This window comes from Ctenocephalides felis, unplaced genomic scaffold, assembly GCF_003426905.1.
Source record: "Ctenocephalides felis isolate EL2017-DRISC unplaced genomic scaffold, ASM342690v1 CF-g0.4_SCAFFOLD_01170, whole genome shotgun sequence".
In the NCBI taxonomy this organism is placed as follows: domain Eukaryota; kingdom Metazoa; phylum Arthropoda; class Insecta; order Siphonaptera; family Pulicidae; genus Ctenocephalides; species Ctenocephalides felis.
In genome coordinates, this window is record NW_020537324.1 from 5,075,538 (window position 1) to 5,091,844 (window position 16,307).

Consider the following 16,307-nt stretch of genomic DNA (forward strand, 5'->3'; position numbering starts at 1 on the left):
ACCCACAGTTTAAAAAGCCTTGCTCTAAAAAGTAGAGATATGAAAAAATTACATTACATTTTCATTTTTTGCAATTATTATAACTCACCCTATAGAAAGTTAGCTAGAAGTAAGTGTTATTTAACTAAGTTGCACAAACTTTCCGATAAATATTTATATTATAAACCGTTCTGCAATCAAATTTCCTTTACATTCAACGATTACAAAAGTAACTATTTTTTATCCCCGAATCCCTTTCGGCACCATTTAAAATTTTTATCCTTTGTCCCGGTATTCAGTGTAATTCGAAATTAAAACGCGATCAGTGCGTGCGCCGCGCGTTCGTCTTAGGCATTAGAGGGCCCATTCAGGCGTCGAAGAGCCGTTCCTAGTCGCGGCTCGCCCGTTGATCTTGCGTTTCGCAATGGGTGATCCATCAAAAACGCTGACATATAAGCACACCGTGCAGGATATTGCTGCAAGGGCCTACGTTTTTCTAGCTTCATGTTTGTAATTCACACAGGACCGAATTTTAATCACTTTAAGGAATAACACATTCAAAAGTCTACTGCCAATTGATAAAACGAATGAAATTTCCAAAAACCCATATAGGGATCGTTCAAGTATTACGTAAGCAAATTTAGTACAATTATTTACCCCCCCCCCCTCATCTCCCTTTGTCAGCAAAAGTAAGCAAAGCTGTCACCAAAATGTCACCCAAAATAAGAAATCAATAACCCCCCCGCCCCTCTATAGTGCTTACGTAATACTTGAACGGCCCCATAGTGAAAATACTATCAAAATATACTTGTGCAAAAATCTTCATAGAAACAAATATATAAATCATGTACTAACTTGTTTTCATGATGTATCCTGCCTTTTAAGATCCTTCTTCATATTCCTTTCTCTAAAATAGGTTATTCTTCATATGATTATAAGTAGACGAGTTTTTACATATCTTCTTCATATATGTATTTCAAATTCCAAGTAGAAGTGATATAAGTTCCCACATGAAAATATAGATTGACCAAATATACTTGTTCCAAGTTGAAATAGCCCCTTGGCACTGCTGATGCGCAAAAAAATTATGTTAAAAATTAAATAGATATAAGGAAATGTATATATATAATCAATATGATACAATTTAATAGAAAATATTTGAGTTGTCAAATAATAGGATATAAAGAATAGTAAGTAACTAAATGCTTTAGCAATTCCAATAAAATTACTGCAACATAAGTAATTATAATATTGTGATTTAAACAAAATTTTACAGATATAAGAGCATACTAACTTAAAAGGTCTTACACTTATTTTGAAGAGTTATATGTACACAATTAATTAGCTTGTGATAAGTGTTTATATGACTATTTCCTTTCAAAATTCATTGAAAAAAAATAAAATTAAATTAGCCTTATTTGTAATGAAATTGTACTAGTGGATCATAATAACTGACTTTTTGTCTTTCTCTGTATTTGGTTGATACAAATATTAGCATTTCATGCTCAATTACAAAATCCAATAACATATACATTATAAAACTTTCATAAGAACTTATTTATATATTTGAAAAAAAAAATATCAAAAATTACTGGTAAATCACATTATGATGGCATGTAGGATGTATGTAATAAATCTTATAATATCTTACAAAAAAATTGCTTTACTCTTAGTATTAAATAGAGATCCTCTGTCTCAAAAATTCAAAATTCAAAAATAACATACGTATACTCCAATGTTTGTGTTCTTCAGAAACTATATTTAAACTAACTTATCATCCCTTTCATGAAAAAAAATAAGTGTTGATACATACTATTTTTTTCCATAATCAATTATTGCTTTATTGACTTATTCATGAGCAAACAGTGATCAATAATAATAAATATTATCTCATGCTTTTTTATTCCAATTCCTATTTCTATTTTTTCTCTATTTCTTCTCTGATTGGATCCCGAACTACATCTTTTAACTGTTCAAACACTTTAAAGTAATTACAAAGCACGCTTTTAAATTTCGATTAAATAAATTGAAAGTTTTCAATTTTATCTGTTATCTTATTTCACCATGGGAATAATTTTTACCAGTTTTCTGAGCATATGAATGCAGTGAGAACAAATGCTGGGAGCATGATTGATCGATCGTGCGGGGCGGCTACGATAAAATCGACCCAAGATTTCAAATCGTACACGTTCCTAGTCCAAATTTATATTATTTGGATTTTTTATGCATTGTGTACTTTTGTAGGGATAAAAAATGAATTGGCATTGGAAATTATTCTATTTTAAGCCACATAAGCTAGAAGCTTGAAGTTCACAAAACACTGACTTATCATAGAGTCCTTATTGTAATGTAAAATAAGATTTTCATATTGATTTTTTATTTTAAATTTTAAATTTAGAGTTTCATTTTTATTTTTTTTATAAAGTCAGGTGAATCATTTCAAGCCTATGACACATAAACATATGTTTTCATACGTTGATAAGTTTCAAGTACTATATACAATCTGGTTTTAGATAAAATAAGTATAGCCAATAATCCACTATTATAGTGTAAAATATTTTTCTGTGTACTTATTGAATATGGAATGAATATAAGTATTCTCAAAGTTTTAATAATATTTTATGTTCGTGCAAAAGTTGCATTTTTCCTAATTAATATAAAATAGTAATGACTATTACATTGTACATATATAGCTTTGTCACTTCTATAGTTCTCCTCATCGATTCGATGCTTATTTATTACCACAATTTATATAAGGATCTTAAAAATCATACATTTTAAATGATTTTGCATATAGTTTTGCAAATACATTAATGCTAGTGGAAAATTTGTAATGAACCAATACAATTCTTTTTTTTTATTATATGAAAAGCAATCTAAACTATTCCCAATTATACTATAAGTTTTGTAATGTATTTTCCTGAAAAGAGTCTAAAATAATATTTATTATTATTGATTACTTGCTTGCTTCTAAATAAAATAAATAAAATTTCAAATACTTAGCTTAATTAGAAAGCAATCCATAAGTATCATTCTTCTGTATGATGAAATATTCACTTTACCTTGCTTGACATCAGAACATCGTAGCTTCGATTCAAAATTTCCTAAAATCAAAATTCAATACTAAAAGTTTGACAATTTTTGCCGTCAAATAAAATGCCAATATCGCATTAACACGGTTAACAAATGTATGTTACTGATAACTGTTATCGAATCAATAGATAAAATGCTTTTCTGTCTTGTATTTATTTTATTAATCCATGTGAACATTAACATAAAATAATGCACAAAAGGATTACATCAAATAAAGTGGTTTTCGTAATTGCTTCAATCAAGTTTTCACACCTACACGATATTGATAATATAGTGAAACAATGTTGAGATATTTTTAGTTGCATTTAATAATTATTTTAAATCATTAGTAATTGAAAACTATTTTTTTAACTTAACGGATTAAAACTTATCGAATGTCAAGGATAACTTTGATGAACATATACCTAAATCCATTTGAAGCTAGTTCGAAATGTTTCTGAACTTTCAACTTTATTGCTGTATTTGTCTTAAATATATAAAAAACAGTAGAAATTTTGTGAAGCAATTGTTTTGGTAGCAAATAATTGAAATCAACCTTGCTGATTAAAATATTATATATACACTTACTTGATAAAATCGATGCTTTGCAAAATTGATTTTAGACGTTGCAATTATAATGTAATAAATAATTTAGCGTTCATGGAGTTATTCTGATAACTCTCTCTTCAGCTCAAATAAAGTTGATATATATCCATAATAAACATACAGTAGTATTTCCTATATATTCCAGTAACCCAGAATTTAGTAATCCGGTTCGGTATGCGATTTGCGGTTTGTTTGGTCATCGGAGCAACCCTCACTGTGGTCATTTTACTGGAAAATACTTATGTATTCAATTATATTTTGAGATAAATTTTATACTGATTTGAACATCTCATTTAAATAATTTCACAGATACAATGATGTATTCAATGATGGTTTCAAATAAATGATTATTAGCAATAAATGAATGTAGATTTTATAGTGATTCCAATAACTCCTTCATATATTTCATTTATATCGCTTTCATGAGTATGTGACTCTAAATTACAATATCTGAACTAAATCCGTACATGCATAATTAAGTTATTTATAAAAAAATATTTTTTAACTTTATATTTTCATATTTGTAACTATGAGTTTATATCCAATAAATATTTCAATAATTCTAGAAGAACTTGTGTCAATTTTCTACTACCTTGCTTTATCAAAAGGCAATCTAATTGTTGTTCTTTCTTTTTATGATAGAATTAGGCATTAGATACTTCTGATAGTGATGTAAAACAAGTTGCAGCAAGTTTTGCCTATATTTTCAAATTAGAACGGACATTACTACTGCTTGATATCAGGTTGTCCGGAACGCAGGTTTGTGTTTGGAATTTTGTGATTAGGAAACCAGGCTCTTCCTACAGCAGTACAAACCTTCCTGATACGTGAAAACCTTACGTGATAAAAGTAGTTAGTCCTAATAATATCTGTATTACTCTATTGTTCCACAACATCTATGTTACTACGTCAACTCTTTCCATTGTACCCGCACAGAATTCCTCTTACTCTCCCGTACAATACTATTCCTATTCGAGCTTGCGACCGAAACGCAAACAAAATGCGATTGACTCCTGAAACAAACATTACGCTACGTATTGCGTCGACAATACGAGTGTTATGATAAGCATACTTGGCCAAAAGCTACCCTGGTTCTACAACATCGGAGACTAATTGAAAATTTTAAGGAAAGTCAATTTGTTAAAAATTCTAAGACTGATGCTTCTTGATTTGTTAGCAATAAGAATTTGCACTGCGTTCTCAATATGGAGTTGGTTGAAAGCGTCAGAAGTTTTAGCAGTGTACATCACTCTCAGAAGTTAGAAGATTACTAGATTCTATAAGACTAAAGAAAACAATCCTAATTAATTGTACCCAAACTTTATAAATTCTTTATGAAAAAGGTGCTCCCATAAGACAATACTCAAGGCATTTAACTTCTCTAGATTTTTGGAGAACTGAGCCGATTTGGTCAATCACTCATTAGAGTGACAACTATTGAAGTACAAAAATTTCACCTTTGTTTGAGTGAATGAATTGAACTAAATAATTCGTAGCACGTTGTATTCTAATTGCTGTTGTGAATACATTTAAATACCATTTTTTCAAAATTTTACTCGTTGAGGATTTCAATTATATCGACCTAGTGAGTGTCATCCTGCAGTGTTTTGGAACATTTGGCCTTACTTCCGATCAGTCTGCTAATTGAATCAGAGACCGAATGAGAGAACTGAGCAGCAGTAATCACAGAGCATTTGAATTGCATCGCAATGTAAACAAATGGCACGCACAACGGCTCCGGCAACGCGGTCGCTTTTGCAATGTGCAATGTGCAATGTGCAATGTAAACCGTATAAACCTTATATGAGCCGGCGGAACGCGGCTCTGCGATAACACGCACAACCCTCGGACTGTAAACATTATGCTACGGAGTAGGTAGCTGCAGCTACGGCGCTTAAATTGCATCTGAATTGTTTCCAAAACCAACTAACGTGTGCTTTGTTTCCATTCCGGATTCAAATTCCGCGCGACGACGAGCTTTGTTTGCTCAGAGTCGAGCTTTAGTGAGCGGAACAACGGGAGGGCAGCTGCCAAAGCTCGAGCGGTAGATGGCTGTATCGGTCTTGCTGGAATAAAAATTCTTCACAGCACTTTTTTAAAAGGTCTATTATAGAGCTTTAGACTATTTGATCATGAACGACTAGAGCAAACGATATTTGCTTTCATAATAGTACCTATATGAGCTTATTAAAATTGAACCTGGTATCAATATTACTATAACAAGTACTTATTATTCAATTTTATTTTTTTATTTTTATTAGGTATACATACTAATTAACATTATGGTCTAAAATTTAAATAGATTGCAAATATCAGAAATTATAAAAGATTATATTATTATCTTTGAGCAGATATGTTTATTATTATTCGTATTGTAAAAATCTTAAAACAATAATTAGTTCAATTAAAATAGTTAAGTAAATAATAAAATAAATGAAATTTAAAAGGTTAAATTCAAACAGAAATGTAATAAATTCGTAAAAGTTTGAATAAAATCGTAAAAGTTTTGATAGAGTTGATGTCGATAATAGAAGTTTTAGTTCCATGAATTCTTTTTTTTTGCAATATTTTTAGTGTTGCGCTAAATTTACTAAAAATACTAAAAATTGTGATGAAGTTTTAATTCGAAAACGTTTATAGTGAGAATTCTCAAAAATTAGAACCTGACCATACTCATGAACAGCTCTCCAAATAATCTGAAGAACTACGGACAAGTTAAAATTATTTTTTCACAATGTAGCGACTGCCCGAAACAAAAAATACTTTTTTACATCTTTTTGTTTGAATCAAAATGTACATAATAAATAGTTAATTATTTATTGCTTTTTATTTCGACTATTTGACTGCATTTAAATATTTCAAGAATCTGTTTTAACGTCGAACAAAAAAAGTTGTATAAAATTATTGTGGTTGAGAATAACAATTCTTGAAATTTTTGACTTAATGCAAGTTCTTCTCGGATTTGCGAATGCGGGCGATGTCTCTTTCGTATATTGATTAATTTTTTGCGTTATATAGGTATACGATTTATATATATGTTATATGCATAGAGCCGCGTCGAAACGATACATTCACGTATACACGCTTACAGATAAATGAAACAGCGACGATAATTGCAAGACAGAGCAGTAATATTCTGCCATGTACATTGCGCACTCACACACATTACATGCCCGAGCTGGAAGACCTTATATCACAGAGCGACTTGACAAAGCCCGCTGCTCCTCACACATGGACGCGGAGACACGTATATCAGAAATTCAACGTGTGACTGCGAGCGAGGGAGACGGGCAAGTTCTCATTCGAGTCGAAACGAAATACACACGAAATCGTATATATACATACAGAACCGGGAGTAGCGCACTGATAACGTGCCGCGTTCTGTCTGACAAAGGTGAAATGAATAGAGCCGCTCTGCTCGCTCGAATCGAGGCGTAGCCCGGTGCGAGCGTCGCGTAGCCGAGCGCCGCCAATGCGCGGCTTCACCCCGGCTCCGTTCCGCCAATCGTGAGCTGCGCCGAACACGCCTTGCTCCTTGCGGATCATTGTTGCGCAAACGTCGCCTCCGCGGACAGAGAAGCCGTGTTTTTATTTATTGCTCTCGCGACCGTGCAGTTGCGTGGTGCAAACTCAGCGAGCGCGTCTCTATCATAACGTTTTAACATTCGAGGCGCTAATGTTATACACCGCGTGTTTTCTTCGTCGCGTTGTCAATTGGTCTCTCTCAAGTGCAGTTCTTCGCCAGTGTTAAAATATATAATTTTGCCAAATGACATTTAACGAAATTAATAGGACAGTGATTCTAATCATAATGATATCATATTGATTCATTGATCTGTGGACATTGTGTGATTTTTACGGAACTTATGAAATTAGTGTGTTGAACTCTGAACAATCTGTTTTCGTGACTTTACAATTTTGTTTCACGTTTTGTGTTTTGTTTATTTTAAATCAAGTTCTTTTTAATACGGCTTCGTCCTGGCCGGTTGTTACGTAACTGTTCGTATGCCGGACATGGACTCGCCGGTTTCCGCTACCGGCAGCGATCATAGCGCCGCTTCCGCTTCATCAGCGGCAAATAACAATAATAACGGCGCCGCTTTGAAGCGCGGATCTTCTACGCCACAGCATTCACCGCAGCCGCTCATAGGTTCAGGCGAAGGTAACGAAAACCATAGTCCGATGATGAGAGCAGGACCTCTTCAGCATGGCCAAAGCGGGATTCAACAACCTGGCTCTAGCCCATTAATGCAGCATGCTGCAGCCATGCAACTAACACCACCGCCGGTATCGACCCCTAATGGCTTGGGCTCTTTAGGCGGTCGTCTTGGACCATCTGCTCTTAGTCACTTACCTCCTCCTGGATTGGGACTTCTAAACTCTCTTCAAATGATGCACCACGCTTCGCCTTTGGAGCTGATGGCGGTTGCTCAGCACCATCACGGTGGACCTCCAAGATCATATAATTCACCTCCGCCAATATCGAGTTCTGATCCGGCGGCCAATGAATGTAAATTGGTAGATTATCGTGGACAAAAAGTTGCTGCGTTTATAATTTCTGGAGAAACAATGCTATGTCTTCCGCAGGCATTCGAATTATTTTTAAAGCATTTAGTAGGTGGTTTACATACAGTATATACAAAATTAAAAAGACTAGACATCGTGCCGCTCGTGTGCAATGTGGAGCAAGTAAGAATTTTAAGAGGACTTGGAGCAATTCAGCCTGGAGTTAACCGTTGCAAACTCCTTAGCTGCAAGGACTTCGATGTGCTTTATCGCGACTGCACAACTGCCAGGTGAGAATTAATGTCGTTTGCTACTTCTAATAAATCTTAAACAACATTGTCAGTTATCTGGTTATGTATAAAAATCAAATTACATATCTCATCAAACGATATCAATACTAATCTAACAAACTAATAACTTAAAAATTAATGGTGTTTAAGATTTTTTAAACTGTGTTATATGTCTATGCTCTTACTGTTGTTTGTTAATGAAAAAATGTATTTTCTCTGATTATCGAGTATTTATTTATCGATAACAATGTTAGAAACAAACCATGCCCATCATTAAACATTTTTTTAAATGCACTATTTTTTTTAAAAAATACTCATTTTTGCCATGTAAATTTTATTCAAATTTGTTAAATTTTTAATCACTATCATGACTTCAGTATTTCATAGTTTACTGTTATAATTTTTTTCGGATATTACGAACATTTCAAAAATATTCTAGCAGATTCATTATAAATCTTCATTCGCACCTCCTGCGTGGATCATAATTGTAAAATTCATATTCAACTATCAATCAAGATTACATTACGTTAAGTTGTGATATGTTATTATATTTCTGTGGGCAATGATTATTATACACATATATTCTCATAAAATAATTATGATTAATAATTCTGAATCTAAAATAGAAATAATTCGCTATATATTCGATATTCATAATTTACGTAATGATCAAATCATGAAATCGTGATGTTACATTAATGGTTGGATATGCCCGGCAACAAAGTGTAACAGAAAATTATATGGTGTGTTAAATTGAAATTATATATCAGTTCATTATTTTTAAAAAGGTAAAAAAATTTTGATGTATAGCCAATGTATAAATGAATTGTTCGATTGTTACAACAAAGTTGCAAATGAATATTAATAGACAATATGGATTATATGAATAAAATTCGTATGGAACTGATACAATTAGGATAATTAGGATGATAACATTAGTTCTTGTAACATAATTTAGTAATTCACTTTCGACACTTGGATCAAAATGTTGAATGAAATTTTGCATTCAATGACAATCAATTCAACCAGCCTAATGATGACACAATACATATTTTTTTAAATAATTTAAACCTATTCGATTAATAAATTTCCAATATTCTACTTCCAATGTACCACTAAGCTTTATCATAGTTGATCGTTGCGACCGAGTGACCCAATTTTGCGGATTTTGGGGTCGGCGACCCATCCCCAATGAATGTTATTTCAGCTCCCTCAATTCGGGGTCCCCCATAAAATCGAGCACGGTGCGTCTGCTCTGCCCCGGTCTCTGCCGAGTGTCTCTTCGACAAAGTGCGTAAAAGCCTGCACGACCAGTGTAATTACTAAATCGTTCACGGCCACTCGTATGAAAACTGTGAAAAATATGGATTGGATAGAGAATTATGGACTTAAATGTTTATGACATGTATTTTCGAAGTTTGAAATGGCAAATAATAAAAATATTAAAAATGAATAGAATCATTACTGCTCTCTATTGTGGTGAAAAATTGAAAATAATAAGATAAATTTGAAAAATCTTAGCGAACGTTAACGAAAAGCAAAGGATCTGTATACATCGATTCTTCTATTAGCACCAAATTATATTCCAAATTGGTTGATACATAAAGACACGGGTACTAGCACAGTCAATGATGAAATAAGCACTCTCTCGCATCACTACAAAAGCCGTCTAGGGGATCATCTAAGCAACTCCTCTTCTGCAATTTTTTCACCTCTGTGCCTACCGGCGTGCGACTCATATTCAAAAATGTTTCTAAATATTAAAATATAACCTGCGAACCCGTGTAATCAGTGATAACGCTTAATTTGACGCTAGGGGTCGCGTTCTTTTTGAGATTTCGAAAAAAGCGCCCGCCCGCTGCTCGAATCGCGGCACGCAACTCCGCGTCTACACACGGACACTCCATTCAATCAATTAACGCGGCCCGTGCGTAAATGTGCGTGCGACCGTGCAACGACCAACAGGATGAAATAATAGCATCGAGGTGGAGAAAAATCACAAATAAATCGGGGATAAGGGATAAAATTTGGATTGAAAAAAAAAACAATTTTGTACGGATCTAAAATTAATATTTGTATATATGGCTATATACTTGACGTGAAAAATGGCTGTATGATAAAATAAAAATTAAGTCAGAAAATTTTTTGCATACAGCCCTTTTAATCATGAATAATTCTGCAAATATCCTCAAAGCTTGGATGATTATAGATGCTGTTTATTTGAACCAATAATTATTCTAAAACACTTCAATTGTAATATTAATTACAGTTGTGATATTAATTATGAGTTAATTTTTAATAAAAATACGAATTATATTTGTATTTATAACATATTCAAAATTTGAATGTATTGTATTGGTTGATTTATTTTGTAATGATTATTGATTAGATTTCTTTTGTTTTTTGATAATATAGGATATTTTGGTTAGTAAGTAAATTATTAATAAAATTCGACAAATATTACCATTTTGTAACATCTATGTAATATTTTTCATATCAATCACAACAGTTCCATTTTGCCAGTTATAGCAACGAAATGAACGAACATTCGTGCGTTAAATAAAAAATAAAAAATCAAAGAAATACAATGGAAACGTAAACGCAACATGCGATTTGTGTAAATGCGAAATCGATACAGAGTATGCATATGGGAATACGCAGCCGAGAATTATTAAGAAAATTATTTGCAAATTGACCAATCGCCTTTGGTTACGAGTTTTTGTTCGCGCATGAGTTTATATAAATGCCCAGATCAAACGTTTCAAAGTTTGAAGAAATAATTACTTGAAGTACGATTCGTACAATGCAAGATTTTGATGTTTTTCACACTAAATCATCTAATAGTAGTTATTACTTAATGATTTAGCGTGCAAAATTACAGATTCACTTCAATTATTGACATGGAGCGACTTAAGATGTTTATTTTGTAGAACGAATTCTCAAGGGAGCAAACAATAAAAAACGAACATCAAATTATTCATAACTTAAAATAATTAATATCACGTATGGATTGAGATGTGTAAATTTTGACGTTGTCAGAAATCAAAAACAAAATAAATATGTATTAATCACTAAAAAAAACCTGCAAAATTCTGAATTATTAAAATACCGACCATTTTCCATCGCGATGGGTAAATTATGCACCTTGGCCATGTACATACTGATGTGGAAGGTGATGTACGAAGTTTTCCACGTATTACTGAGCGACAATGCTCTGAACGTCCCATAACATGATAATTCCGGAATTGAGAACTAACGGCAGCCCGATTGCTCAATAATAATTCATTTCGGTTATTTCATCCAAGCAAGAGCAACACGAAGGAACTGAATACAAATACGAGCCTCGAGGGGACATTCCATTGCCAATAAATGCAGCCAATACATTCGATACGAAGAAATATGAAATGCAAACCTTTCGATTCGACATCATTAAAGTTAGAAAGAGCTCTGCCGCTTATAAAGTCACTCTGGAAATGATTTTCCATCACGAATCACAAAATGGAAGAAACGCGGATGTTGTGCAGGAGATGTATAATTCTTGACTATTACTATTGCAAGTACTATTGATAGTACAAGAAACATTGTATCCATAACCACCACTTACTGTATGCCATGATCATTTTGAAATCAATACTTCGAGAGAAGAATCCGAACTGTATTTTCCCTGTGAGCATGATGGCTTCGTACAAGTCATAAAATCAGATAATAAAATGGTTTGAAGAAAAATATGTAGTTGATGAATTATTTTAGTTTGTATACTATACAAACTATATTAGCAATTAATAATTAGGTAGGTTTAAAACTCCATAATTTTCAACCAAATTAATAAGAACAATTTTTTTTTTGCAATAGAGGCTTTGTAAATTTAACGTCAAATTACACATAAATATTAAAATAACTTCTTGTTTCAATATATTTCTATATACAAATAGATTAAAAAATCCAGTGCAAGAAATACCTTAGAAAATTTCTAAGAAATTACCTGTCACTGTTTTTTTGCAGCTTCACAGCTTTTTCTAAGCCCCATATGCAAGTTTCAGAATATAAATATTACAAAATATTATTTAAATTCTTATTTAGTGTTTATTATATAAATGTATAAAGTTGATAAGTATCTTTGTTCTTTAAAAAATATACATCAAAGATTATTCACAAACCAATTTTTCAGCTAGAAAAGTGGTGATAGTTTCCCTGTCGATCATATAAAAAAATAATATTTTTCAAATACGCCTTATTATGACCTTATCAGGTTGGATTGTAATATTCAATTCAGCAAAGCAGTTCCATTTATCTAATGCAAATAAAATTAATAAAATCAATACTACACGCTATTCATATCGTATATTAAACATTCTCGCACAAGTGCTTCCATTAAAAGATAAAAACCCTAACTGACTGGATTCATTTTTTCGAGGTTTTTACTCGAATTAACACAAAACAGTGAAAATGTTATTATTATCGCATATCGATATCAAATCGTTATCGAAACAAAACGCAACTGACGTCGTGGGATATGGAACATGTGCTGGACGCAAACAGACGTTTATTAAAATAATATTAGCATTCGAATAATAACAATAATCGTTGTGATATCATCTAGTTTATTTTCTAATAAGCGCTGGGTAAATATTAGGAGTTTTTTCCACGTTGCGTCATATCGATTTTCGCTTAAAACGCGATAGTAGTAATCGAAATAAAATGTGTGCGATTTTGGCTGCTTTTACTAAAAAATGAATTAGTCGGTATAAATGATAAAACTCAAGTTTTAAAATTAAATTAAAAGATATAAAAAAAAATTGAATAAATAAAACAAAAATTGAAAATGTTTCTGTAAAAATATTTTGGGCATTCTCAATTTCATTCAATGATTGCATTGAATATACATTTTTGAGAAAATTAGGGAGAAACTAGCAGAAATTAGAAGTGCTAACTGCTTTAACGAGTAGATCAGATGGTATAAAAAGTGCCAAATAATTTTGGAAGATCTATAAATAAATTTGAAAAGAGACCAAGATATACATATTTGTATACAATACGCATATATATTGTACAAATATATGTGGGTGTATAAATATATAAATTTCCACGTGTATTTTAATTGTGTGCATATAAATTCGAATGCATTTAATAATAATGATCATAAGATTTATTTATAAACAACGAACGGAATAAATAAAAAACTCATGATGAAGTTTTTTAATGCAACCTGATCGTTTGAAAAATCATCCAATCAACAAATAAACGATAACGATATATAGTTGGATATTAAAATTCAGATCACACCATGTATATAAACGAACGTAAATATATATATATATATATATATATATATATATATATATATATATATATATATATATATATATATATATTATGAAAGTTGGTGTAGACGATTGCATTTTGCAAATACAAGTGCACCAAGGTACCGGATTACAAGAACAGAAATGAATTGAAGCGACGGTTATGAGTTAACAGTTGCCCGCGAATATATTTTGCACTGGAATTACATTTTAGCACGCCACGTCCGAAGGCGAACCACGCGAGTCCGACAGAACGATTTTTATTCACATTTTTACGGAACAATACTGAAATAACACTATTTAAATCGATTCGCCAAAGGTACTAGCAGAAGGACTAGCTTTAAGGCAAGGACTTAAATAGAAATTAGATATTTTCTGAACCAATTTTTTTAATTTTATTTTTTTTTATAATTTAGAAAAGCACATACAACCCTGAATTTTCACTCTCTTACCTCAAACACCTATCTTAGTTCGAACCTCATTGTAGACAAAAATACAATACATGCTATATATTGTCCTTTTATGATAATAAAAAAACATTTTGAACATCTTTCAATAACTATCAATTGGTTATTATATTAATGGTTCCTTAATTATGATCCAAATCATAAATCAAACTTTTTCAAACCCTAGTTGCATCTACTGCATTTGTAATTAATTAAAAGTAATTAATCATTCAGCTAATTACGAGCAATTTAATGAATACTAACGCATAAGTAATTTATGTACCCATCACCGTAACATATTACTTGCATAAAGAAATCGAGATGTACTTTATCTTAGTACAAGCATTTCAGCATGTTTCCGCATTAATAAAATTTAAAAAGGAAAATTCGCACGCTATATCGTTTCTGCAAACTTAAATGATCGTGTAATTAAATTAATATCAGGATTCAGCATCAGAGTCTAAGCGCTTGTGTATATTAAATTACTTTGTACGTTTATATCTATTTACTTTGATGCAACTAGCCGCTGAGTATTTTTTACTATTTATTACCATAAATTTTTATCATGGTGATATCTTTATACGATATTTCTTCGTAAAGTCTTCAGAAACATTCCAGAAGCCCTTTAGTTTGATTATTAGCCCAGGGCGTCGAGTTGCCATTTTAAGACAGTAAGGATTCGGTCTCGCAACTTAACGTGATGATTATATTTTGTATCGTATTAATGCAAATGCATTAAATTTTCACATGTACGTCTTCATGTAGAATTGGATTATTATTATATGAAATACTGAAAACTATGTTTTTTCTTCACATTTCATATCTATAATTTGATTAGGACTTGTACTTTTTGCATCAGCAAAGAACTGAAATGGGAATGAGATAATTGAATTAGTTTTGTGGTAAATTTTAATAATATAAGATTTGACCTTTTTTGTTAAATTTGAAATTCAATTCAATACTATAAATATTAAATAGACGATGAATAATAGCCTGATAGCCTAGAAACATCAATAGAAGGTTTTTGGATTTTTTTAAGGCTAAAATATTTTCAGCCAATCTGCAAAATTTTCTGAAAATTTGCAAAATTTTCTGAAAATTTACAAAATTTTCAGATAACTTACAACATTTTCAGACTGTTTATAATGTTTTGAGACAAATAACATTATCTTCAGTTAATCTACTAAATATAGGGGTTTTGCCAATTTTGGGCTCATTAGGCATTGTAGGTTAGTTTGTTATTTGTCTAATGTTTTTTTACATTAAATCGGTATATTCAAAGTGAGGTTTTTACTGAGCCAATGGTTTATGAATCATTCTCTCATTATCAAATTGAGCAATAAAATTTATAACAGAAGACCTTCCTTTAATGAACCGCGAATGACTTACTCCTCCGTACCAAAACTTTGCTCATATCCGCGAACTCATGGCTCGTTTTAGATTTTCCATTTCCCTATAAATAACAGAATATCGTAATACCTCTATTATATGAAATAACGTGGGCGCAAAGTGATTTGTAGCTGGGTTCTGTCGACGTATATACGAATTTAAGTACTCTGGCTCTGGTTCGCACATAAATACGCATTTCGTTTGTTAAGCACCTCAGCCTTAGTAGAGAAAATACAGGACTTGTGTGTTCATAGCGAACGAGCAAATATATTACATGCGAATTAACAACTCGTGCCTGCGAAAACGGGGAGGTCGTGTGTCATCTAATCAGACTTTATTGCGTATCGTTGCCGACACTAGGAATTCATGTTAATTGATATTACGTTTCCGAGATAATTGACTGCGACGATTCTTCAGCAATATACATACTTATGTTTGTGCACAACTAAACCACGATACTAACAGCAAATAAATTTCAACGTTGAATTATATGAAGCTCGATAATGTTGTTTGTTCCGCTGTAACATCGCCTACCTTTTAGTACACGAGAGGAAAAGACGCGCCTTAATTGGATTATAAACAAAGAATTATTTAGATCCGACGCCAGCTAAATGTACAAGTGCAAAACAATATGCATTAATTTACAAGTGATGTCTATGTAAATGGTCACAACATTTCAAGTGAAATTTTTTGGACATATATTTAACACCCCAATTATT

General features: G+C 32.0%; 1 protein-coding gene across 1 annotated transcript in view; it reads left to right on the forward strand.

The window, feature by feature from the left end:
• The first annotated feature begins 7,606 nt into the window (after positions 1 to 7,606).
• The window catches only part of LOC113367946 (dachshund homolog 1-like), a 130,179-nt gene continuing 121,478 nt past the window's right edge, over positions 7,607 to 16,307 (forward strand). The window contains exon 1 of the mRNA XM_026609516.1: positions 7,607 to 8,453. Coding sequence (XP_026465301.1) covers positions 7,663 to 8,453 — 791 coding nt within the window. The 5' untranslated portion in view covers positions 7,607 to 7,662. The remainder of the gene's footprint in view (positions 8,454 to 16,307) is intronic.